The sequence below is a fragment of the Equus caballus genome, chromosome 28 (genome assembly GCF_041296265.1).
Source record: "Equus caballus isolate H_3958 breed thoroughbred chromosome 28, TB-T2T, whole genome shotgun sequence".
Lineage (NCBI taxonomy): Eukaryota > Metazoa > Chordata > Mammalia > Perissodactyla > Equidae > Equus > Equus caballus.
Genome location: NC_091711.1, coordinates 9,574,239 through 9,600,215, shown reverse-complemented (window position 1 = coordinate 9,600,215; position 25,977 = coordinate 9,574,239). Strand labels below are relative to the sequence as shown.

Here is a 25,977-nt window from a genome sequence, read left to right as displayed (position 1 = left end):
TTGCAGAAACACTGACCTGATGCTAAGGATAATTCAAAATGGACAAAATGAAAAAATAGCTTACGTTTGTTGAGTACTTACTAGGTATCAACTCCAAGTTAAGTGTTTTACATGAATTTGCTTCTTATGGGAACAATCCAGTGAGGCAACAGTGTTTTCCTGCATTTTGTAGATGATGAAATAAAGCTGGGATTTGGTTTGCCTGAGCTAGATTGCTGCAAAGCTGGTGTCAAACCAAATAATCTGACTACAAAATTAGGCCTACTTTAAAAAACAAAAGTGCGTACAATCAAGAAATCTAATTTAGCCAGGTTGGGCAGATTGGAGAGGCCATCTCTGAAGAAGTAAATGCCATGCTATTCTGTCTTGAATCCTTTTTAATAGAGAATGAAAAGAATCCCATAATGAGAGTTTGAATTCTAATTGTAATGCCACTTAGTGGACCCTGAGAGTAGCAGTGTAGACATTCTTCTGTGAACACGTTAGATGTTATAAATATTTGAATTTAGGAGTTTTGGGAGATTTTTTTGTTTCGTATTTTTGATAGTTGTTGGGTTTACTAGACACTGTATATTCAACTCAGCAAATTCCAGAATGTTCTTAAATACATAACTGTGTATGGGAAAACCAAGTAATGTGGAAGGAAATATAAGTTCTCCTTTACTCCCAATCTTTTTTTTCTTATAGGTAACTACTGGTAGGTTTCTGGTGTATTTTTCCAGAAATGTTTTATTCATAAGAAAGTATGTGCATATATGAGTATGCATATTCATATATATTTTCATATCCAGATGGATTTTGCCATACATCCTTTACCCCCCTGCCTTGGTGCTCTTTCCATATCAACTCAGAGATCTGCTTCATTTTGACTGCAAAGCATTCCATTGTATGCACATTCCTTGCTGTATATACTAATTTTATTTTTGTTGAATTAAGAATTAATTGAGGCTGACATATATGTGTATATATACACATATACACTTCGTGTGTGTATCTGTGTGTACATATGTATGTATACATACCCTGAAGGATGTAGTGGCAGTGTTGGCAAAAGGGAGTATAATCCCTGTAATGGTGAATCTTGTCTGATCAGTGTCTGATCAGTTGGGGAAGACAGACCTTAGTCAGATAATCAGACTGATTAACAACTACAAACTAAGGCATCTTTGAAGAAGTAAAACTTTTGAGCTGAGAGCCAAAGGATGTATAGGATTTGTTAAAACTAAGCTTTTGGAACCACCTTTTAGGTGAACGTGAAAAGCACAGGCCGTTAGATTCTTCATTTAATTTTTTTCATCATAGATTCTCATAAGTGAATGATACTGGAGATGGGCATATTTAAGGCTTTTGCTACTCCTGTGCCCAAGTTGCTATCCAGAAGGGTAATAGTTTTTAGGAATACTAGCCATATTTAAGAGTGCATATTCACCACAATTTTCCTTGTGTTAAAAGAAAACCCTTGCTGATTTGATAAAGTAGAATCCCCCTTGGCGTTTCTTTGGTGAATAAGATTCAATATTTTTCTTGTTGAATTAATTTTTCTTCTTAATTTTTGGCTGTGTTATTTTGGTTAATGCTGGGTAATTACTCAGCATCAGTAGAGAAATTTATCAATGCAATGAGAAATTATTTAAGGCAAATAAAAGATACTTAAAAATAGGAAGAAATCTCTCCTTTATAATTTGTCTAAAGGATGAATGTTGGATCAGAGGCAGTACTCTTCCAAATATTAGCACCTGACTCGGTAACTCTTAACTCCGTAAGTAATAAGCATGTTAAGCCTGTTGGTATGAGGAATCACATCTTGTAACATTTTTTGAGTTAAAGAATAATGTTTTAATTTTTAAAAGATAGAAACTTAATCTGTGATTCTAAGCTTGATTTAAGTGTTTTTTTAGTAATCTGTGCGTCACCTATGGTGTTCAGCCATTTTCCTGCCTGAATGGAACACATTTTCCTGTAACTTTTGGCTTTCTAAAAGCAGTATTCTCTAAGTCAATACTAATCTTACAGTGAGAGAACTTGGCTCTGCTGCATTGTAACAGTATTCAAGTCTGTCTACATTGTTGACCATGCCAGCATATCCAGGGTAGGCTGGATGGGTGCGTGGTGGTGATCAGTGATGTGACATGAGGTACATTTGAAAAGATGGGGAAGGTTTACTTGATAATAGATTGGATGCAGAGCTTTATAACTCTTATTAAATATTTTAAAGTGCTGACATTTGATACAAATATTATTAAACTTTTTTTAAAAAGACCTCTGAGGAGGGCTGCATAGTGAGTACAGTAGGTGGCAGATTTTGGCTTTTTAACATGAATTTGATAAGAATTAATACTGTTAAAAATGAGGTGGATTTATTCTGTGAGGGTACTGAGTAGCCTAAAAATTTAAGCAAAAATTGGCCATTCGTGGTTGTTCAAGGAATTTGAGTAAAGACCCTTTCTATTGTTCCTTTTCTGTGATGCTAGCATACATCTCTTTCTTTGCTAACACTACGATTCTAAAAGTCCTTACACGTAGATTGTAAATGCCTAATAGTAACTTACTTTTTTAAAGCAGTATCCTCTGAAAAGTTACTTTGGTGACTAATACGAAAGTCTGTGTGTTCCATGATTTTTCTTCTTAGCACTGATACTTTTTTAATGGGAGTATACGTTTCTTCTTGGGATAGTTTTCAACGTGGTATTGATTTAAAGGATTTTGGCTTCAAATGTTTTTATTGGTTTTAATTAAATCATATGCTTTTTTTTTTTTTTTTTAACACTGACGTTTCTCTCCATAGATATTTGGAGTTCTTACAACATGGCAGACATTGACAAGTAAGTGGCAGATAGTTGGTTCTTTTTTCAGAGATTTGGCATCACTTTGTGCTGTGATAGAGTTAACAGCAGTACTAATTATGCATTATGAAAATATATGGTAATGACTAATGCTTAGTACCTACTATTATAAAAGTTGGGTACAGTGTATCTAAGACAAAATGTGGTGTATATAATCACTGTCATAAATATAGTAAACCATTTGTCAGTGTTTATTCTTAGGAAAGTGCTGAGCACAATAATCATAAATACTTGTAGAATTCATTTTTACCGTATTTGTGTTTCCCAAAGATTTTACTGCTTACATTGTAATGTATCCTACATACAAGATAAAAAGTGTATAAAATGTATATGTAGAGTTTAAAGAATAATAGGGCACTTGTACACAAGTTAAAAAAATAGAGCATTACTGTTAGAAGCCCTGTGTGCCCCTTCTCAATTGCATCCTCCACCTTACCTCTCCAGAGGTGTAAGCACTATCTTGGCTTTTGTCTAATTCATTTCTTTGTTTTTCTTTAGAGTGTTACCACCTACAGATTCTTAATCAGTGTTTAATTTTGAAATAGTCACAAACTTAGCTGTGTAAAGAAAAAAGCACTATTACCACTGTTAGTTATAGGCGCCAAGGCAGGAAAATAAAAAGCAAAAGAGACTACGTGGGTCGTAGTCTGGCTTCAACTTTCCTGAGGCTTTAGAAGGGCTTATTTTGGAGAAGGCAATGGGCAGGGTCATCCATCCTGGATGAAGTTGGCATCTGTCAGTTCTAGTGTGGATGGATGTCTTGCAGAAATATGGTCAGGGAGAATGGGATGAGCTGCACTGTCTGTTGCTTGTAATTTCAGAGTAGTCTGCCAACTCAGGAGTAGTTTAAAACAACACATGGGGATGGAGAGGGGTATGATGTGACTATCTACAGCTGTGGTAGGCAGCGGAGCATGGAGGTGGGAGGGCGGGAAAGTAGCACAAGGGCAGCACGTTCAAGTACAGTGACATGCCACATAATAACATTTCAGTCAAGGCAGACTGCATTTATGACAGTGGTCCCATAATATTATACTAATCTGAGTATAATCCTAGGTATGTAGTAGGCTGTACCATCTAGGTTTGTGTAAGTACACTCAGTGACGTTCGTACAATGATGAAATCACCTAACGACGCATTTCTCAGAATATATCCCTGTCGTTAAGTGTGACAGTACATATAAGAAAGTGGCTAATCCTCCCTTGCATGCTGTCTTCAGCATAAAAAGATGGAGGAGTGGCAGCAGGCATTTTATTGATAATGGCTGTCAAAGTGATTATCTCCTGAATCACACTGCTCCAATCTGAATTGCTTAACCTTGGTTACACAGTTGTCATCATGGATCTATTTTACTATCTTCCTGGGGTTTCCTTTTGTTTCTCCTTTCTTGGGTTTGCTCTTTGCTGCATCCAGCTGCATCCAATGTTTTCTTTTTTGCTTCTTTAGTACCTTTTTTGAAGAGTACAAGGGAAGTAAATTATTTTGAGATATGGCATGACTGACTCTTCTACCCTTATGCTTGATAGTTTGGGTACAGAATTCTAATTTGGGAATCGTTTTTCTTCAGAATTTTGAAGGCATTGCTCTGTTGTCACCTTGCTTCCAGTGTTGCTGTGTTGAAGTTCAGAGTCATTATGATTCTTGATCATTTGTATGTGGCACTTTTTTTAAAAAACATACCTATATAGATAGCTATTTCTGGAAGCTGCTTTGGCTTTAGAGTTGAGAAATTTTCCTTGTCAGGTCTTTTTTTATCTCTTGTGTTAGGCATTCGGTAGTGAACCCTTTTAGTCTGGCAGCTCAGTGGCTTTCAGTTCTGGGGGGAATTCTTGATTTATTTTGTTGGTGGTCTTCTTTCCGTTTTCTCTTTCTGGAGCTCCTGTTATGTTGTATATCAGACTGGTTCTTCTGTTTACCTTTTGTCCTATTTTCCATCTTTGTCTCTGCGCTTCTTTCTGGGCACAGCTGAAGAAACTATCTTTTAACTCTTGTATTGAGTTTGTAAATTTCTCGTTTTAATTTTCAAGAGCTCCTGTTCCTGTTTTATAGCATCATCATCTTGTTTCATTGGTTGTAATCTCCCCTCTGGATGTTTCTTTCCCCTCTGTAGTCTGTTTGCTCTTAAATTTTTTTTTCCTCTTTTGTTTTGGTCTCAGTGTAACAGCTTTCCTCAAATAGGAGGTTATACTTGGTTGTCTGCTCATTAAGATTAGAGCGGGGCGGGGGGGGGGGGGAGGAGTGCACAATTAAAGAATGTTTTAGAAAACTTGATTGGAAAATTTGAGTGTTGGGCAGAGGGGCTTGTCCATTTAGGATTTTAATGTAGTCATCAGGGTGGGCATTTGTTGTGAGAATCCCCACTGTCGAGATGGTGTTTTTTCCTGGGCCGGTCAGATACCCCAGTGAAGAGGGTCAGGGTAAAGATCTGACTTCCACTGTTCCAAGAGCTAAATTAGGAGCAGGTGGCTAGGAAGGGGTCTCTACATTCAGCATTCTATCTAATGTGTATGTTGTACTGTGTCTCATACTCTAACTGTATCTCTGGTCCTCTAGTCTGAGCTCTGTTTAACCAGAAACTGCCATACTTCAGAATGAAGGAGAAGATCTGAGGATTTAACCTGCTTCTCAGTTTTTGCTTAGTACTTCCTGTTTTTATCCACTTTCATCTCCCAGCCTTGCTTCCGAAAGTGTCCTTTTTAAGATTCTGTGTTTGGGCTGGTTTTCAGCTTTCCCCACTGCTAACTTGGATTTCAGTTCTCAGTGAAGTTGCTGCTTTTATCTCCTTGTCCTTCAGTGTGTGTTTGAAAACTCCTTTGTCAGAATTCTAGTGGGGGTTTTGGAAGGATTAAGATTGGAGGAGTATGTGCAATCTCCCATCTTAACCTTGGAACCTTATTTTGTTTTAATATTTGAAAAAAGAATAAATTGGTTGTGATAGTTGACTCCTTGCCCACGCCCTCCTTCCCCCCATTATTTAATTTTGCATGGCTGTGAGCCCTAGGAGGGTGGGAGGAAGAGGGCATTCTTGGTCTTTAAAGCAGGAGCAGCAAACTTTGTCTGTAAAGGACCTGATCCTAAATACTTTAGGTATTTGGGACTGCATGGTCGCTGTTTCAGCTACTCAGCTGTGCTGTTGTAGTGCGAAAGCTACCCTAGACAGTACATAAAGGACTTAATGTGGCTGTGTTCCAATAGAACTTTATTTACAAAAGAAGTAGTGAGCTGGATTTGCCCATGTGACCTAGTTTGTGGACGCCTGCTTTAAAGCATTAAGATTTAGATGTTCAATAAATAATTGAATGAAATGACGCTGGAGCTGTTTCATGTTTTTTAGTTAGGGGCCCTTAACTCTACATATGCTTACCTTTGTACTAAGTCAAAGATAGTCCAGAAGTATTCTGTATTTCTCTTGGGAGGGCTGATTTTTTTTTTTCTTACTTGACAGGAACATAAATTTTGCTGGCAGAATACAGTTGGCCTTTTTTATACTTAGCCCTACGTGAAAATTAGATAGTGTTTATCCCTATATGAAATTTTCAAATGCTGTTTCTAGACATGAAAGCAACTAAATCTTGCTTTGGTCTAAATTTGGTTTAGACCAAATACTAAAAATGTAAAATCACACAAGGAATTGTATGGTGTTCTGTATATTGATTTAGATATCCTTATTCCTCTTTTTAATGCTGATTGTAATCTCATGTTCAAAAGCTAGATTTTTAAGATGAAATGGGAAGAATGTTAACTTATTGCTTTTTATCTTCTTTTTCAATGATGCCATCCTTCTGGCTTTGCTCTAAGCATAAAGTAGGCTCAGGTCTTCTTAACTTTCATTTTTCTTCCCCATCTCCACTATGAAGTAAAGAAAGAAAAAAGGAGGAAAACCCAAAGATAGTAAGTACCGACTGATAGGGTTACTCCACAACCATCAGGGATCCAGGATCCTTCTGTTTTTTTCAAACGCCTTCATCCTTAGCTAGTGACTTCCATTTTCAAGGATTCCTTAGGATCCAGCATTCCTGCTGGAGTTCTAGCCATCACATTCCTATTCTGGGGAGGGAGCAAGATAAAAAAGCCTCCCTGCTGTTTACAGTCCTATAAAGGTGGCTTCCTCAAAGTTCTACACTGCTTCCCCTTTTTATCTCACTGCCAAAACATAGTCACAGCTACGTCTAGCTAAAAAGGTAGGCTGGGAAATGGAGACTTGTTAGCTTGGTATATTGCCATATAAAATCAGATTGCTGTTACTAAGGAATGAAATGAACAGATACTGGGTAGAAAGCACAGACTTCCTGACATCGCATTGTCTGAACCAAAACCTATCAAACCACATTTTAAAGCTTGAAGTATAAACTTTATTTTTGACCATATGCTTTTAAATGAAATTTTAAATACTTCCAATTTGTGCTTATTTACAAATGAAGTTAGCAAACTGAATTACCGTTTGGATTTCCTGTTTCATAGTTTTGAAAGAGGCATATTAACCTAGAAAATGAATTGAAGTTTTTCTGTAATTTTTTTTTTTTTTTTTTTGTAATTGGTACATTTGAACCTTGGTGTGATACTATGATGTTGTAGCAAAGAACAGTCTGAACTTGATCAAGATTTGGATGATGTTGAAGAAGTAGAAGAAGAAGAAACTGGTGAAGAAACAAAAATCAAAGGTATTATTTTAAATTACTTTAGGAAGCAGTGCTTACTGGCAGCTGTCTTTTAGAGGATAATAATAGTACCATTTTCTTTCTGGATCCTTGTCCACTTTACCCACTGGCCCATACCTCCAGTTTAATAATGGTGTGTGTGTGTGCTTGTGTGAGAGAGAAGGTGGGAGGGAGGAAATGAGGGGAAGATGGAGATGGAATGGTAGTAAGGGAGGAAGATATGGCTGTAGTAACCCATCAGAAGTCACTTTGTGTACCCCCTACTCCTGGAGTGATGTGGCGTAGTTGTGTCAAACAGCTCACCGGGAAATTTATCTGAATTTAGAAATGCTACAGGTGGTGGTGGGAGTTGTTTTTGGTGGTGCTTCTAAACAAATAACACTAGCTTAGACTTATTTGGACATGTTTAGTATTTAATATGTAGGAAATGTCTGTTTTTTAAAGCCATTCCAACCAAAGAACAACAGAGATTTATTAAATGTAGACAAAATCATTCACAATTTGCTTTAGCAAGTAATTTTAAAGGGTGATGGCGGTAGGGGATTATACTGCTTTTGGTTATGCCCTGTAGATATGGGCCAAGAATATTGCGGTAAGATGACTCAGCTTTTCATTTTTAAGCCAGAATGAGGTTAATTGTGAAAAGACAACTGAATCTCTAGCCTCAATTTTCATCTTGCAACATTTTCTTAAAAGATACAGGACTGTATCCTTGGTGGCCAATAGTGACATTTCTAAAGGCATGTTGGTTATCAGAACTGTGTTATCATCCAATAATCAAGTTAATATTAGAAGTAAATTGACCTTTGAAAACATAATTGGAAAAATTAATGGCAATTTGTGTAATGTCTGTTGAAAAAGAAGAAGCAAAATAATTTGTTTTCATAAATCTAGCTTATCTTTGGATTGAGTATAATTTTTAGGTGCCATTAATAACCAAATTGTGTTTGGCTTTAATTGTAGCCTTTGACTACCTCAACTAATAACATTCTCTATTCAAATACACACAAGCGCATTATACAAGCATCAAACAAATATTCAGGTCACTCACTGTGTCTTTCTCCCAGCCTGGAAACTGTCACTATATTTGCAGTTTTCTGATATGTGTTGTCTGCCTTCAGAGGATTATCAAGAGTCGTAGATAGGCATCTGGATGAAGCTTTGAGCTTCCCAAAATGCCAGGTGGGTGAAACACAAGATGGTAGGACGAGAAAGGGTATTGTTCATAGTAGTTGTGGCAATGGCCTTGAGAAGTGGCGTGCAGTAGAGGTCATTAGGAGTCTGAACTTTTCCTGCACATTGGGTTTTCCTAGAGTTAATTTTCTTTAGCCTGCTGCTCACCTCTACTCATACCGGTGATTTAAGGGCTGATTAGGGAAACTTCATGATTGGATTGTCCTTATTAAAATAACGTAATACATTTTCATAAAATCCTTCTTTCGATGCCCCCCCTTTTTTTTAAAGCGCGTCAGCTGACTGTTCAGATGATGCAAAATCCTCAGATTCTTGCAGCCCTTCAAGAAAGACTTGATGGTCTGGTAGAAACACCAACAGGATACATTGAAAGGTACAAGTTCTTCTTTTTCATATTTCTATGATCAACATTGCAGGTGTATCTATTTTTAAGACCATCTAGGACTTATTTACGTAGTAGTGGAAAGCTGTTGTCTGTCAGTATCTGATACAGGGTTATTGGGGAGTTGAAAATTTTGCTGTGTACCACCAACTTAGAGTTGGTCTTTTAAAGTTTGTTTTGGTTAATCTCCACAGGAAATACACTGATCTTAGCTATTGCTGAGATTTCTTTAGAGGTTTGTTAGAAATGCAAAGAAGTAGAAGAAATACAGTTTTTTTTTTATTTCATTGGTGATATAAATCATTAATAATAGCCCAAATATCTTATTCTGCTTATAGTTTTTTTACATAGCTTTATGGTTTTAAGATCCATCCATGTTGCTATCTATTTGTATCTCTCGTCAGTAGCTTCTAGCTTCTAAATGTTGGCCAGTTCTCGTGTTGTATGTCTGCCATGTTGTTATTCTACCCTTTTTCTTTGATGGACACTTAGATTCGTTCCCTCTAGGCTCCATTGAATTCCATTGTGGTGGTCATCCTTGTGCATATCCTTTTAAGGAACTATGTAAGAATTTTTGGGGGATATATACGTAGGAATGGAATTCCTAGTTATGCAGAATGCAAGCCTTAAGTTCTTCTAGCTTGCTTTCTAGGATGACTGTATCCAGTGCATGAACATTGTTTATTCTTCTATCCTTGCCAACAGTTGGCATGATTCAGCTTTATAGCTTTTTTGTTTTTACCAATCTAAGAGGTACAGGCTCATTTTGTTTTATTTATATTTTCTGATTTCTAATGAGTTTTGAGCTTCTCTTCATAATGGTTGTGAGCTATTTAGGTTGCTTATTTGTACTCTTTGCCCATTTTCCTATTGGAATTTACTGTCTTTTTCTTGTTTTGCAGGAGTTCTTATGTATTCTAGTGTTAATCCCTTATCACTTTTAGACTTCGTAGATAATCTATTGTATCATTTCTGTTTTTATCTATAGCATCCTCCGTTAAACGTAAGTCCTTAATTTTTATGTCTGTTATATTTTTTGACCTATGGCTTCTTCTTTTGAAATTAAGAAGTCCTTCCTGGTTCCTTCTACATTTCCAATTGACTAGTTTTACCTTTCATCTTTAGGTCTTTAAGCCCTCTAGAGTCCACCTTTTATTTGGTGTAAATAGGCTTCTAGTGCCTTTTTTTTTTCTTTTTTAGTGAGCTAGTTTTTGTAGTTCTTCACTCAGCAGTTCATTCTTCCTCCATTTATTTGTGGTACCACCTTTGTTGCATATCAGTTTCTTGTGAACACCTGTGTTTGTCTTTGAGCAGCACTCTTCTATTTCATTGGTCTTTTTGTCTATTCTTTTGCCATTGTCACATTTAATTACTATGGATTTACAGTAGGTCTTAATAAGGGCAAGGTGAGTTGCTTTTTCCACCACCCCTCACCCTCTACGCAACACACTCTTAAGATTGTCCTCACCATCTGTAGAACTTTATCCCACATATGGTTGACAGTAAGTGTATCAGGGTTCTCTCAAAAACAAACAAAAAAACTAAAATTTTGATAGGAATTACATTGAATATATAGATTAACATGGTAGAGAATTACGTCTTTTTAATAATAGTCTCATGCTTATCTTGTATTATGCAGATCATATTCTGTGTGTTTTATTACAGAGTTTTATTCATTGTATGTTCTTGTTTAATTCCTGTATACTTTAGTTGTGTTGCTGTTGTAAACAGTATCTTATTTTTTTATTGTATGTTTTGGTTGGCTGTTGTAGAGAGGAGTGCTATTGATTTTTTTAAGTTGATCTTGTATCCGGAAACCTTGCTACACTTACTGTAGTAATTGTTTTTTTCCTACCATAACCAAAAGATCTTACTGCACATAATGGCAGTTTTAGCTCTAATCTTCCACATTACACCACACTGTATGTTCATTTTTCTTTCTTTATAACATTGGCCAGGACTTTCAGTACTATGTTAAACATTAGCATTAAAAATAGGCATCTGTTTCTTATTTCCAGTCTTAACCAGGGATGGGTATAACATCCCTCCATTAAATTTGGTGTCTGATTTTTTATGACCTTTTTTCCTGTATCAGTTCAGATGGTCTTTTGACTTTCTTTGAATCAATTAAGTATACATGTCTAGTTGGAAATATATATTTGAATATCAGACTAGCCTTGCATTCCTGGAGTAAACGTAATCATGATGTATTGTCACATCGTGGAGTTGGGTAGTTAATATTTTATTTAGAGTATTATTCATTAGTGAAATGAGCTTGTGTGTGCATATATGTGCCTGTATGTATATACAATAAAGAAACTTTCAGGGGATGGTAATTCTATACCCCGGTTTTAGAGTCAAGGTTTCAACTGCCTAATGAAGTGAACAGGGCTGCAGATTTCCCTGTTTTCGTGAACAACCTGTATGAGATAGGAATTAACTGTACCTTGAACAGTTGGTAGAATTGTTCCAAAAATTGACTTGGGCCTTTGGTATTTGGGAACTAGAGGCCTTGGGGAATTCTTTTGTCTTTTTCTTTTTTTGGTGAGGAAGGTTAGCCCTGAGCTAACATCTGTGCCCATCTTCTGTTTTATATGTGGGATGCCTGCCATAGCATGGTTTGATAAGCATCATGTAGGTCCGAGCCTGGGATCCAAACCCATGAACCCCAGGCCACTCAATTGGAACGTGCGAACTCTAACAACTACACTAGGGGCCAACCCCTCTTTTTCTTTTTTTACTATGCTAATTGACCTCTTCAAGTTCTCTTGTGCCAATTTTGGAGTTTTATATTCTTCTAAAAATGCATGCTGTTTATCTAGGTTTCAAATTGCTTAGTGTATAATTTTTTAAAAATCTGATTATTTTCTCCTTTATATTCTATTTTGCATCTTCAGTAGTTTTATCAGTTGTCTCAATCTTGTTAATCTGTTTTAGATTTTTTCATTTCCATCTTGGTGTTTTTTGGCTTTTGCTTCTTTCTTCTGACTTTAATGTTATTTCCTTCTTATTTGGATTTGCTCTATTCCTCTTTCTTTAATTGAATGCTTTTAGTTCATTTGATTTTTTTTTAAGTAGTCTGTATCTTTTATGGCTTTGTAAATGTTTTGTGGCTGTTAGGTGTGAAGATCTATATGCTGAAATTAATAGCTCAAGCTTATTTATTCAGGTTCTCATTTCTGCTTATTGATTGATTGCTTGATCTAACAGTTTCTGGGAAGGTTGTGTTAAAAGTCTCCACGTAATTTATCTGTTTCTTCCTGTAATTCCGTCAGTTGTGGATTGTATCATAGATTCTGTTTTGTCTGATGTATCAAGATAGCTACCCCAGCTTTCTTTTGGTTTTTATTTACCTGGAATGTCTTTTTCCATCCTTGTATCCTACTCCAGTATGAACGTTTGCTTCCTTATTAGTAATTTCAAACTCTTTCCTTTCTTGGAAGTGGTGTTCATTTTGGTCTTAATTGCTGCCATCTTTTCTTATTTTTTAATTTATTGTACTTTATTTTTTTTTCTGCTTTCCATTGGATAGATCAAGTTTTCTTCTGCTGGTTTTAAAGTTAATGCATTCTGTTTTTTGTTATTATGTAAAATGATTTGTAACTTAATACCTAAGTTTATTTACTTGTTGATTTCTTAAATTTACCAACACTTTCTCTAGTCCTCTGTTTTTCCTTTCAAGGAAACAGTAAAATCTACCAAGATATTCTGCCCACCTATAACTTATATATAGCATCTACTGGATTTGTTTGTTTTACTTCCTCAAAAATTATTATTATTAATTTTTTTTAAAAGATTTTATTTTTCCTTTTTCTCCCCAAAGCCCCCCGGTACATAGTTGTGTATTTTTAGTTGTGAGTCTTTCTAGTTGTGGTATGTGGGATGCTGCCCCAGCATGGCTTGATGAGGGGTGCCGTGTCCGTGCCCAGGATCCGAACCAGCGAAACCCTGGGCGGCTGAAGCAGAGCGAGTGAACTTTAACTGCTCGGCCATGGGGCTGGCTCCTCAAAAATTATTTTTAATGAATATAATGAGTATGTGTGGCATACTTACTCAAGGTTGATATACCTCATACAGTTTTTATTTTGCCTTCATATCTGAGTAATAGTTTGGCTTATAAAATTATTTGAAAGTTCTTAAATATCTTAAAGATTCACATCATTTCTTTTTGTGTCCAGTGTTTTCTTTTGAAGCCTGATGTCAGTTTGATTCCTTTTCCTTTGTAGGTTACATACTTTTTTTCATTGAATACCTTTCGAATTTTCTTTTGACTTTGAAGTTCATAAATCTCATTAACGTGTTTAGAGGTTAGAGTAAGGGTTTTTAGATTGCTTTAACACTGAGAAATTTTTCTCATTTCTGTACATAGCCACTTCTCTATTTTTCAGCTGTTACTACATTTGTTATCCATATCTTGTAGCTTTTCTGTCTGTTCTGCTGCCTTTCTGGAGAGCTTTTCAACATCATGGATTTTTTCTTGAGTCGAACCTGTCTTTTAATCCTATTTGGTTATTTTAGTTAACTGTATTTTTCATACCTAATATTCCCACCTTGTATTAGATTTCTTGGTCTTGTTTCCTATTGTTAGTATCTTCCCTCATCTCTAAATATATATACATATTTGTACAAATTCTTTGGTAATATTGCTTCAGATGATAAATATTTCATTCTGTTGTGGAAATTGTACTTCTCAAGTGTCTACTTATTTTGGCCTTAGAGCTCAGGCACACTGGGTGATATAGATTAGTCCAATAATTAGTATTGAGGGAGGACTGAAGATCAGACTGGTTTTTGACAGTTCCCTGGAGTTGAAGGGAAGGGGATGGGATGAGTCTAAGGAGACCGCAGACTCAATTTTGCTGACAATTCCAGGCAGTTTTTCTTGGCTGCTTTGGGAGGAGGCAGTTTCTTTTGGTTGTAATCCATTGTACCTGGATTGGAGTGTGTGGAGAAGTGAGTGCTTGTGAACTCTGAACGAGTCCAGCTTTCATCAGCTCTTTGTGTTGCTGGGCACTGTGAAGGGTGAAAGGGACAGGCCATGAGTGTTGCAAGGCAAGCGCAGAACTTAAAAAGCTTTCTTGGAAAAATTTTCCAACCGGTCCTCCCTGCTACCCACCATGGCCGTCTCCTTCCCGCTCCAGGCTGCAGCTCGTCCTGTGCCAGGTAGGCACCTTTCAGTCTTACTCAGCAGTTGCTCATGGCGGGGGCGGGGTGTATATGAGTGTGCCTGAAATAGTTCTTTCCTTCTTAAAGTTTCTAGGGTTGATGTTTTTTGAGATGCGAAGTAGGGGGGAGGCCAGCAGCCCAGCAGCCTGGTATTTCACCTCCTTGACAGAACATTAAACTTTTAATTGTAAGAAATAAAAAGTTGATATCTTTAGGCATTTGTTTTTTACTTCTGATTATCTTAACTAAATTAATGGTTAAGAGAATTTGATTTAAAACAATCTGTCTACAGCGGGAAATTCTAACCTAGATTCTGGATCTGTTGCACAGATTCCCTGAAGTTAGGTAAATTTCGAATATGAACATTTTTTCGGTGGTAGAGGGGTTCGTAAGTTTAGTCATTCTTCAAGGAGCTCAAAAGCTAGGTGTGTATATATAACCTTTAAAAAATCTATGCCCTCTAGTGAATTGTATGATATGTAAATTATATCTCAATGAAGCTGTTATTTAAAAAATCCATGTTCCCTCTTCATATCACATTCTTATTTAATACAATTTCAAATTCAATTTAAATACAAAGACTAAAATAGAAAACAGTGGTGTAGGATACCATTCTTTTTCCCCATATGCATATGCTCCCCTCCTTTCCCCTAATAATAACTAGTACAGGTGGGCTATCCATATTTTTTAAAAAATCAGGTTATCATTGTTATTCTTAGAGTTAGGATAGTCATTCCATAGCTTTTTAACTTTATCTTAAAAGTTAAAAGCTACATTTTATAGCTGAGATGCCAACACTGACAAGTTTAATGCTGAATTTGATTACAATGAAAGATTTAGAGTTGTTGATATGGTTTACGTTTTCTTAGCAATTTACTGTACCTGGTTTAATTTCCACTTTTAAAATGTTTTATAGTTGAGATCCATGTATTTATATCTCTTGAATTTTAATTACTTTGAGTATACCTTTTACTTCAAATAGGAAACCTGTCATTCACTAACTTTAATACTTTCAGTATGATTAAAGAAGTGTGACTTGTGTTTCACTTTGATGCTATGTAACTGGTGCTTTCTAACCTTTCAGCTTGCCTAGAGTAGTTAAAAGACGAGTGAATGCTCTCAAAAACCTACAAGTTAAATGTGCACAGATAGAAGCCAAATTCTATGAGGAAGTTCATGATCTTGAAAGAAAGTATGCTGTTCTCTATCAGCCTCTATTTGATAAGGTAATGGTTTCTTCTACTTTGATTTATTTGTCTAAAATTTGAGAACATGATAAAGCTCTGGAAATATAAACAAACTTTCTTCTGACTTCTCAACAAAATGGTTATGAGGTATTTGGGAAAACTATCAGTAATAGCAATTCAAGTTGTGGTACGTGTTAATTAAATCCTTAATGAGAAACAGCTGGATTTTAGCTTGGCTGCTAGAGTTTTTATGCTTTCCTTTTTTTTCCCCTAAATCATTTTAGCGGTTTGAGATTATTAATGCAATTTATGAACCTACGGAAGAAGAATGTGAGTGGAAACCAGATGAGGAAGATGAAATTTCGGTTGGTAACAACTTTAGTGTATTTTTATGCCTTGGAGATATTTTCTTTATTGTGAGATGGATAATGAGCACAGATGAGCCACTCTTCAACCTAGCACCATTTGTACCCAAATTCACTTTCTTCTTAAATTTTTATAATACTTAAAGTTTATAGATTTTTATAAACTTTTCTTTTGAACTTCGTGATAAAATTCAAAGGATTGTTACCATTTTTCAAGTGAATAAATGGAGGCCTCTAGTGACTTGCCCATAACTAATAAATGGCAGAGTTGTGACACAAATCCAGTGCTCTGTTACATGACCTTGTTTCTCCAGCATTGCTGTTTTATTATTGGTTGATTAAAGGAATATAATATTTTGATTGAGAACATGAAGGGATGAAGCATTGGACAGGTTTATATTTCTTTTGCTTTTCCTGTTTGCTATGCTTAAAAGTTTTTATTTTTCATGAAGTTAAATTTTTTTTTTCCTAAAACTGTTTGCTCTGCAGCTCCTGGTCCCAGGAGGGTATGGTAATAGCAGTATTTATAGAAGTAAGGTTTTGTATGGGTAACAGTAGTGCTTACACAGTTGGACTAGAACTTCTTTGGCTGATAGTTATAATTAGTGATTGAGGTTTTGTTTGTTTCCATAATTCTACCACTGCATGTAAGTTAAGGGGATGTAAGACTTTATTAAGAGATTAATGTAGGTATTCAATAATGTATGCTGTCATTTATCAAGGAGGAACTGAAAGAAAAGGCCAAGATTGAAGATGAGAAAAAGGATGAAGAAAAAGAAGACCCCAAGGGAATTCCTGAATTTTGGTTGACTGTTTTTAAGAATGTTGACTTGCTCAGTGATATGGTTCAGGTAATTTTATTCATTAAAAACATCAGTTTACCTCAAAGGGTAAACTCTTCAAATTTAAATGGTCATAATGACTAGTCTCTTCATTGTTGACCTTCATAGAATGATTGCTTTCTTTTGATACAGCTGTTTTTTGTAGAGGGCAAATTGCAGCTTTGATTAATGCAGTCACTTAAATTGTAATTCATTTTCAAAACTTTGATAATGAAATTGTCCCTTTGACTATTGCCCATCTTCATCTGGTGCTTTCTCATAGCCCAGTGCCTTCTGTCTTTAGATGCTTAGTATAGAGGTAGGATGGGAGAGACTTAAAGTTTCAATTGTCTTACTCAAAAGACCTTTTGAGTCTGAAGCAAGTGTTCCAAAGGACATGTGCATTTTTTTTTTTTTTACAATTGGCACCTGAGGTAACAACTGTTGCCAATCTTCTTTTTTTTTTTCATTCGTCTCAAAGCCCCCCAGTACATAGTTGTATATTCTAGTTGTGAGTGCCTCTGGTTTTGCTGTGTGGGATGCCACCTCAGCGTGAGTTAATGAGCAGAAACGCTGGGCCACCAAAGTGGAGTGTGCGAACTTAACCACTCGGCCATGGGACTGGCCCTGGAACATTTGTATTTTTAAAAAAATACTGTAAAGATCTAGGGGCCCTGCCTGGTGGCACAGCGGTTAAGTTTGCATGTTATGCTTCGGCAGCTGGGGTTTGCTGTTTGGATCCCGAGTGCCGACCTATGCACTCTTGTCAAGCCATGCTTGGCAGGCGTCCCACATAGAAAGTAGAGGAAGATGGGCATGAATATTTGCTCAGGGCCAGTGTTCCTCAGCAAAAAGAGGAAGATTGGCAGCAGATGTTAGCTCAGGGCTAACCTTCCTCCAAAAAGAAAATTCTATGCAGATCTTTAACTCTTACTATGTCACCTTCTCTGGGAAACTGCCCCTCCTAATCAGGTTCCATTGCTTGAGCCACTACCATCTGCTTTGTAGTTCTTGTTGCCTTATATCGTGATTGTTGGAAGTTAACATCAAGAAAAAGAAAGGCATCTCAGAATGATGACTGCTCATTGCATTGCTACTCTAGCCAAGTAGGAAAGGATTGATCAGAAGGAAAGGAACAAGCAGCAGCTGGGAAAAGGCAGCAGTTAAAATCAGGAAGCATTGTTAAAGCAAACATCCCTTATTTAGACTTGGTTTTGTACTTTTCAGCTCATTCAGTCTATATAATGATGTAGTTCTCTGTTTAGTCACTTTTTTCCTGCCAACGGCAATAGAAGTAAGTAGAACTAAGTACATTAGCTTCAGTATAAGCCATAAACTGGGAAGTAAGTCTTAGGGTTCATAATCATGACATAAAACTTCACTGTAAAATGTTTTAGTCAGCTAAGTGTTTATTGTCCAGTAACAGAACACTAATCCTAAAATGCCATGTTAGATACTCATTTTAATTTTTTTTTAATTTGAAGGAACATGATGAACCTATTCTGAAGCACTTGAAAGATATTAAAGTGAAGTTCTCAGATGCTGGCCAACCTATGGTAAAAGAACTCTGAAATATTTTGAATTTTGTAACATTGGATGTTTACAGATAGAGGGGCTTTCTAAAACACAGGTGGCATTCAAAGATTAGAGATGAGGGTAAAAAATTAGAACCAATACTTGGTACTCTTAATTGTTGGTAGGAAATAAATGTTTGGATGTTGATAATTGTGATGCAGTATTTATTCCTTGTCCTCCCTCTGAGCATAAACTATTGTCGAAATATAGTGAATCCTTGATCCTGGAATAAAAATGGATAAAGTAATAGCAAGGGAACATGAATAAGAAAATGCTTATTCTGTATTAAAAGGCATGTGTCTGGGAATTACATAAAACAGATGATGTTAGAGGGACCCCGCTTCTCATTATGAAATATCAGCCAACAGCTTCTCCCCAAAACCAGTAGTATTATGTAAAGCATGGGCAAAGCTATAGGCCATAGATTCTTATATTGCATGTAATAAGGTTGGGCCTTTTCTGTCAGGCTCAGGTTCTGTTCTAAGATTTAAAGTCCTGTCTGAGAGGATGGAGGGAGGAGGGGCACTGGGTCAGTTCACTTAGGTGTGCCTAACCTATTTTGTTAACCTGTTAACTAAATAGCAGTGTAAGCTAAGTTAGTGTAAGGTTTGTTCAGTTTATTTTGTGCCTCATTTTGCTTTTAACATAATTTGGAATTTATCTGACCCTTTGCCAGAGTAGGAAAAACATTATCACTTAGAATTTTATATGTTTATAAAGAAATCAGAGATTAAGCTTTATTGAAATTTATAGTGTGGGAATTTAATTAGTTTTTATTCTTTTTTAAATTTTTTTAAAGAGCTTTGTCTTAGAATTTCACTTTGAACCCAATGAATATTTCACAAATGAAGTGCTGACAAAGACATATAGGATGAGGTCAGAGCCAGATGATTCTGATCCCTTTTCTTTTGATGGACCAGAAATTATGGGTTGTACAGGGTGAGTTTAATTTTACTTTAACGGAATGTTATATCTGTTTCTGTTTTACTTATGGTTTTTGATATTTGGTATTTCCTAGTCTGTGTGCTTCGTATGTACATACATAGTACATAATTCGTTTATCTGCACACATTTCAGTAAAATGTTTTCTGAGAAGATCTTATCCCTTTTCCTAGAATTCTCCTTGGCCCATAGACTATTGCAGATATTTCTGCAAAGGAGTGCACGTTTAAATTTATTATATTGTGAGTTTTTGATAATTGTTAAAGATATTTATTGAAAAATTTTGTTTAGAAATAAAATTTTTCTTTTTATGCTGCTACGGAAAGCATTTGAACCAATCTTTTCCTCAAATGTGAAGTAAAGTATAACGTTAGAAAAATCTTACCTCTCCTGTCAATTGAAAGTAATGTGATAATTGTGATAGAAGATTTTTTGTTTGTTTGTTTTGGAAGGTGCCAGATAGACTGGAAAAAAGGAAAGAATGTCACTTTGAAAACCATTAAGAAGAAGCAGAAACACAAGGGACGTGGGACAGTTCGTACTGTGACCAAAACAGTTTCCAATGACTCTTTCTTTAATTTTTTTGCCCCTCCTGAAGGTAAACAATGCTTTAGTTTAGGTATTAATGATTATTTTATTGTAAGCTTTGTTTAATTTTTTATTCACTTGGATTTCTCTTCTCAATTTTGCAGTTCCTGAGAGCGGAGATCTGGTAAGCTGAATTGTCACTTGTTGAATGTTTACTATATGAAATTAAAGGACTGGTTCACAAAAGCAGGGAGCGTGATAGTTGCTAGCATTTTGTTCTGAGGCTTGGAAATGCGTGGGAAAGACCTTCATGCATTTGAAGAACTGTTCCATTCAGAATGTCTATGGTGCTTCCACTGAGAAATGCTGAAAGGCCTAAGGATTTTCTTTTTTCTTAAGACTTGCAGATACTGCTGTGAGGAATTCAAGTTTTCAAGACTATATGTAGTTTTCTTCTTTGTTGAAACTAGAGTATTTTAAGTCATTTATGCTATTTACTAAACTCCCTCTAACCATGTTATGGCTAGGACTCTTTCTGTGTTTGTTATTCCAATGGAAGTATGGTTTCATTTATGTGGCCGTATAACTAGGAACTGTGAAATGTGCCTGGCATATAGCCTGGAATGAGGAACAACCTCAGAGAAGGCAGGGTAAGCTAGGTATGTTATGAATTTGGTTTTCTGTTGGCCACATTTTTGAATTAAATGAGGTAGTTTAAATAGTTTTATACATATATGGAATTAGAAATTATGTGTATTTGAATACTTTTAAATTGAAATCGATTTAACTAAGGCACTTATACCAGATCTGCAGAAGGAAAGTAGTATTTTGGCCTGAAAAAAGTAATAGCTGGCTTGGCTTAGTGTTTTTTATAGGACAGAAATGGGAAATATAAAACAACGTGTGAGGTTTAGGTAAAAAGTACTACTTAGGAGCATTAAGATAGAGTTTCATGCTCTTTTCATGTCAGTGAATGGGATAGAGTTTGTGTTCAAGTGTGTTTTTTTTTTGTCTGTTACCAAGTATTGATGGTAACAAAACAGTCTTTGATAGTTATGAATAGAACACCTCCACCTGTGATTAGAATTCTTTCCTTCAAAGTCTGCCCCCCCCGCACCCTTTGTGTTTCTTGTTGTTTTATTAGAGAGGATTATATTGATGAATCAAAATAAACATTTATGGAATTTACAGAATGTTTACTCATTGTTTAGTATCATAGGACCTAAATGGGATTGCTTAAATTTTGAATAGTGTTAGCACCATTTCTATGCTTTGCTTTGCCATTAAATAGAAATCCTTGATTGACTAAGTCACTTTTATTCAAGTAGGACTGTTTCCTCATTTGGCATTCTACAGCTGCTTGGGTACTGTCTTTTAGGAATTATGAAGTGATCCTCTGTGGTATTTTATTATGTGCCATGTAGTTAATATTATTTATGAAAGCCTGAGATGCTTTGGTACTGTTTGTTCCTTTGGAGTTTTCAATAATTAACATTTTAAGGGAAAATTGCTGTCGTATAACTAAGTTGCTTTTTTATCTTTCTTTTAAGCCAGAAAAAACTAAGCAATTACCAGTTCTAATTTTTATTTCCCAAAGTTTCTTTGAGTATACACACTGGCCTGCTAACTTATTTTCTGTTTATTAAAAACCTTTTGTAAACCCAGGGCATAGGTAGATGACTATTTGATCACCCGCCTAAGCTAATTTAAAAATGACTGAAAGTTAAAAGCGAAATTGAGAGTTTCTTCATATGATTTTAACGTGAGTTTCATATATGCCAAATTAAATATTAAAGCTATTAAATTTTGTGCTTCTTTTCTTAAACAGGATGATGATGCTGAAGCTATCCTTGCTGCAGACTTTGAAATTGGTCACTTTTTACGTGAGCGTATAATCCCAAGATCAGTGTTATACTTTACTGGAGAAGCTATTGAAGATGATGACGACGATGTGAGTCTGAGTCCTTCAGTGGGATCAGTTGGTGAGGGTGTGATGGCCCTGATGAGAGGCTTAATGACTGCATGTAACTCTGTAAAGCAAGGGAGAATAATTCAAAATTAGGATAATTTTAAATAAGTTCTCTTCGGATTTTTGGGTTCATTTATTGTAGTTTTTATTTTTCTGCTAATAGGAGGATACTTTATTCATGCTTGTACTGTATTCTTTATTTTAATTTTTTAAATTGTCAAATTTAGATTATGGCACTGAGGTGAGTGATTCCTGCATCTGTTGTCCTTAATTTCTAATCAGTCACCTCAGGGAAAGTACTTTTCCTCTTTTTAGATATTGGTGGAAACAGTGATGGATGTAACTAATGCTATTCTCAAATGTTTATTAATTTCATTCAAACTTGTCCTTTTTTCCCTTTTTAGTATGATGAAGAAGGTGAAGAAGCGGATGAGGTAATGTTTACCAAATGAGCAAATAATTCTCTGTTTAACATTGAGAAGCAAATTGAATGACTTATGTATTCCTTTGCTATAATCATTTTTCTGTGATATGGGATAAAAATGTTTTTTGAAAAAAAAATGATTTTAGAATTCTACAGCCAAACAATGTATGTATAAGGTTTCAATAAATAAATTGCAAAACTCAGAACATTTTTTTTTATTTCAAATAATTCTGTTCTGCTGCAGGGTTATCAGCTCTTTGAAGAAGTCAAAAGCTGCAGTAAACTTTTTCAACGTTGGCTGCAGTAAATCTTTTCAATAAAAGCTGTCTGGATGTCTCAAGTTGTGTTGGGAAATTTTTCATATTAAAAGCTTTCAAATTAAATTGCATGGTCACCAAACTCTGTAATCATGACAATCTGTTGACCTATAGAGTAACTTGTATTAAGTTCTTCCTACATTATGAGCCATTTCTTCCTACTGTGTACCTACTTCATGGATACATTTTGAACTTTAATATAGGAAGGGGAAGAAGAAGGAGATGAGGAAAATGATCCAGACTATGACTCAAAGGTGAGCAAAATTAGTGCTATTTTCTGTTAAATTTAAGACAGGTTAAATAAGAGTTGTTGTTTCTAGATGTAAAGTTTGTTTTTCTCCACTAAATAGATATTTTAATCCCCTGTGGCATTTCAACAGTACATGTAATTTCAATGCACCTTTTCTAAGAAACTTTTGTTTTTGGTTTTGACCTTGTATTTTTCGTAGTTTCAGGCGTAGTAAACCCTAGGATTCAATTTTAATAGCATGTTGTCTTGGTTTTGTTTTTTTTTTTTTAAACAGTTTGTAGAAGCATTTTAAATTACTTTTTGCTTGTGTTGTTAGGTGGTTTTCCCTCCAAAGGAACTTTATAAACAAAGATCAGTTTTTAAATCATCTGAATGCAGGAGTGCTCAGGAATAGGACAGTAATGTTTGTTCGATTCTCCCAGCCACCTCTTTTCTCCATCTCTGAGAGTCGCAGTCCGTTATTCCTGGAAATTTGTCCTATCATGGTAGTAAAGGCCTTTATCTCCCAAAATACATAGTACATGATCAGGATTCATTTGAAACTTCTGGTTTCTCTTTAATGCATTCATTCATTTGCTGAATGCTGTAAAATATCCAGAAGAACTTTAACCTAGTGAGCAGGTAAGAAGAGAGGGTGGTTATCAAATTATATTCTCTAACAGGTGTGAATTACTCTTAACAGCTAAATATGAGTGGAATTATTGTTTTTGAATAACACATCTCTAAAGAGGCAAAAATAATTGGTAATATAACTAACATAAGTTGCTCGATTATTTTATTTTTTAAGATGGTGGCTTAGTGTGTTTCATTTTATGGCGTTCCTTCTACAATTTAAAATTTGAGCTTTATTTTAGCATTAATGTGACTAGCTAATATTTGAATAAAGAATTTGCTGTCATTGCTATACCATTTCTTTGGCAAAAATTTTGACAGAACCGTAAGATAATATGATAATTAGGATAGTTAATTACTATTGAAAAATTAACTGAAGCAGGTAGATAAAGATAGATTGACTTGTTGTTTTCCTTTAACAGAAGGATCAAAATCCAGCAGAGTGCAAGCAGCAGTGAAGCAGGATGTATGTGGCCTTGAGGATAACCTGCACTGTAATAGCCTAAACACAACTATTATTTACTTACAGCCTTATGTTTTTGTATTTCCTTGGTAGACAGTAATTTTTTTTAAAAGAAAGGAACTGATATTTTAAAGACCAATTTGTTCTACCTAGCATTTTAACTATAATTTTTCTGCCGGATATGTTGAATGCACCAATTCTCTCATGCATGTTCATTCATTGCTACATAGTTTGGTTCTTCTGGAGTATTTTTATCACGTAACTATTAGATTACGGTTAGGAAAATGAGCAGAACAGTTAAATGAAACATTTTTTGTCTTGCTAATTTTTTTCCTGAAGAACCAAAGTATTTTTTCAGCCGATAGTTGAATGAGTTTGTTTGCCTGCACTAGCTGTGCCTTTCATTACTTTGTTAGAGCAATGCAGCGACTTATACTAAGACCGTTCATCATTTAAAAAACAGAAACAAAATTTGTCAGGACAAGTGTATGGTTAAGAATTTCCAGTATGACCACACCCAATAACTTAGCTTGTTATTGGATTTTTGTATTTTAGGTGACATAGTTAATTACAAAGAAACCTAATTCATAGTATGGTTATTGGTTACCACAGGGAGGTGAATAAAACCTAGTATTTTCAGAAGTTAAGCCTCATTATTTTAACTGTACTTTTAAACTTAACCTCCATTAACTAAGCATCTTTTCTTTGTGGTAGGGTCTTCTGCTTCCCTGGAAAGGATGAATTTACATCATTTGACAAGCCTATTTCAAGTTTTTTGTTGTTGTTTGTTTGTTTGCTTGCTTTTGTTTTTGCAGCCTAAAATAAAAATGTCAAATATAATTTTAGTTCTCACAAAATAATGTCTTAATTTTGTACTAATTTAGGTAGAAACAGAGGCCTAGCTTGAATTAAGCGTTGTACCCTATTTTACCATATTATTGAAGAAAAGGGTGCCAACTTTGGAAGAGGTACTTCATCTGCTAATAAGAAAGAATCTTAAATGATGTTTTTAAAAAGAAAGATTGAAAAGTTAAATTTCATTTCCTTTGGTTAGTACTAGAGAGAAGACCCCAAGCCTCTGTGCTTAATTCCAGTTCTTATTGCTTAGAGTATATCATTTACCCATGCTTCTGTTTGCTATGTATTAAAATGGGTAGAACTGTTTACTTAACTACCTCACAGATGTGTTAAGGCGTATTGGTTAAATTTTATGAAATGTTTATCAGTCTCATTAAGAGCTCAAAAATTTGGACCTATTTGTACCACAAGTATGATATTCAACATTTTATTCGTACCAGGGCTTGATAATTAAACTGGAAAACAGGTTAAGTACCTCTGTTCTGGACCTGGTCAGGCAGTACTCTTGATAATTAAACTGGAAAACAGGTTAAGTACCTCTGTTCTGGACCTGGTCAGGCAGTACTCTTGATAATTAAACTGGAAAACAGGTTAAGTACCTCTGTTCTGGACCTGGTCAGGCAGTACTCTTGATAATTAAACTGGAAAACAGGTTAAGTACCTCTGTTCTGGATCTGGTCAGGCAGTACTCTTGATAATTAAACTGGAAGACAGGTTAAGTACCTCCGTTCTGGACCTGGTCAGGCAGTACTCTTGATAATTAAACTGGAAGACAGGTTAAGTACCTCCGTTCTGGACCTGGTCAGGCAGTACTCTTGATAATTAAACTGGAAAACAGGTTAAGTACCTCCGTTCTGGACCTGCTCAGGCAGTGCTCTTGCAGATCTTCATGTGCCGCCTCGTTTGACTAGAAGTGGGTAGATGAGTAGCTACTCCAAAAGGTCCAAAGATTGTTTTCAGATATTTTAGTTATGACCATATTTTAGTAAATAATACAGAGGTCATGGGACTAAAGTAGAAATAAGACCATTTTTAGGGGAAAAAATGCCATTAAATTTGAGACTGTAGAGCCACATTTAAAATACCTCAGGCTAATTACTGTTAATTTTTTGTGATGAGCTTAAAAGCTTTGACAGTGAAGTGGACTAATTGGATTGTAATTAGAAGACAGCCCAGAGTTCTTGCTCTTAATAAAATTACATTTGGTTCATTTTCAGAGGTGATAGAGCTTTCTTTTTGAAAATTTAGTATATTAAGGTTTTGGAACATGAACACAGTTCGTTATTTGTATAGTACTATCCCTTCCTCTCCTGAGATTTTAATTAACTACTGGAAATCCTTAACCAATTGCAATAGTTGGTAGGAAAAAAATGCCATGGAAACACCTTATGTTTTTCCTCTTTATTTTCAAAACAATTTTGGT

The 25,977-nt window shown here is 35.5% G+C and overlaps 1 protein-coding gene across 16 annotated transcripts in view; it reads left to right on the top strand.

Moving 5' to 3' along the window:
• Positions 1 to 24,536, top strand: part of NAP1L1 (nucleosome assembly protein 1 like 1) — a 30,586-nt gene extending 6,050 nt beyond the window's left edge. For 2 of the 16 annotated variants that reach the window (XR_011433560.1, XR_011433562.1), the window contains 15 exons: positions 2,786 to 2,822; positions 7,419 to 7,504; positions 8,966 to 9,068; positions 15,328 to 15,469; positions 15,715 to 15,795; positions 16,518 to 16,646; positions 18,101 to 18,172; positions 18,991 to 19,130; positions 19,586 to 19,731; positions 19,826 to 19,845; positions 21,490 to 21,612; positions 22,035 to 22,064; positions 22,299 to 22,625; positions 23,656 to 23,727; positions 24,411 to 24,536. Coding sequence is in view for 11 of the 16 variants with exons in the window: in XM_023631479.2 (XP_023487247.1) it covers positions 2,806 to 2,822; positions 7,419 to 7,504; positions 8,966 to 9,068; positions 15,328 to 15,469; positions 15,715 to 15,795; positions 16,518 to 16,646; positions 18,101 to 18,172; positions 18,991 to 19,130; positions 19,586 to 19,731; positions 19,826 to 19,845; positions 21,490 to 21,612; positions 22,035 to 22,064; positions 22,575 to 22,625; positions 23,656 to 23,691 (1,176 nt within the window). In the remaining 5 variants the exon portion in view is untranslated. Of the gene's footprint in view, positions 1 to 2,785; positions 2,823 to 7,418; positions 7,505 to 8,965; positions 9,069 to 15,327; positions 15,470 to 15,714; positions 15,796 to 16,517; positions 16,647 to 18,100; positions 18,173 to 18,990; positions 19,131 to 19,585; positions 19,732 to 19,825; positions 19,846 to 21,489; positions 21,613 to 22,034; positions 22,065 to 22,298; positions 22,626 to 23,219; positions 23,262 to 23,655; positions 23,728 to 24,410 lie in introns of those variants that run through there. The other 14 variants (XM_023631479.2, XM_023631480.2, XM_023631481.2 and 11 more) reach the window with 8 other exon arrangements.
• Positions 24,537 to 25,977: the final 1,441 nt, after the last annotated feature.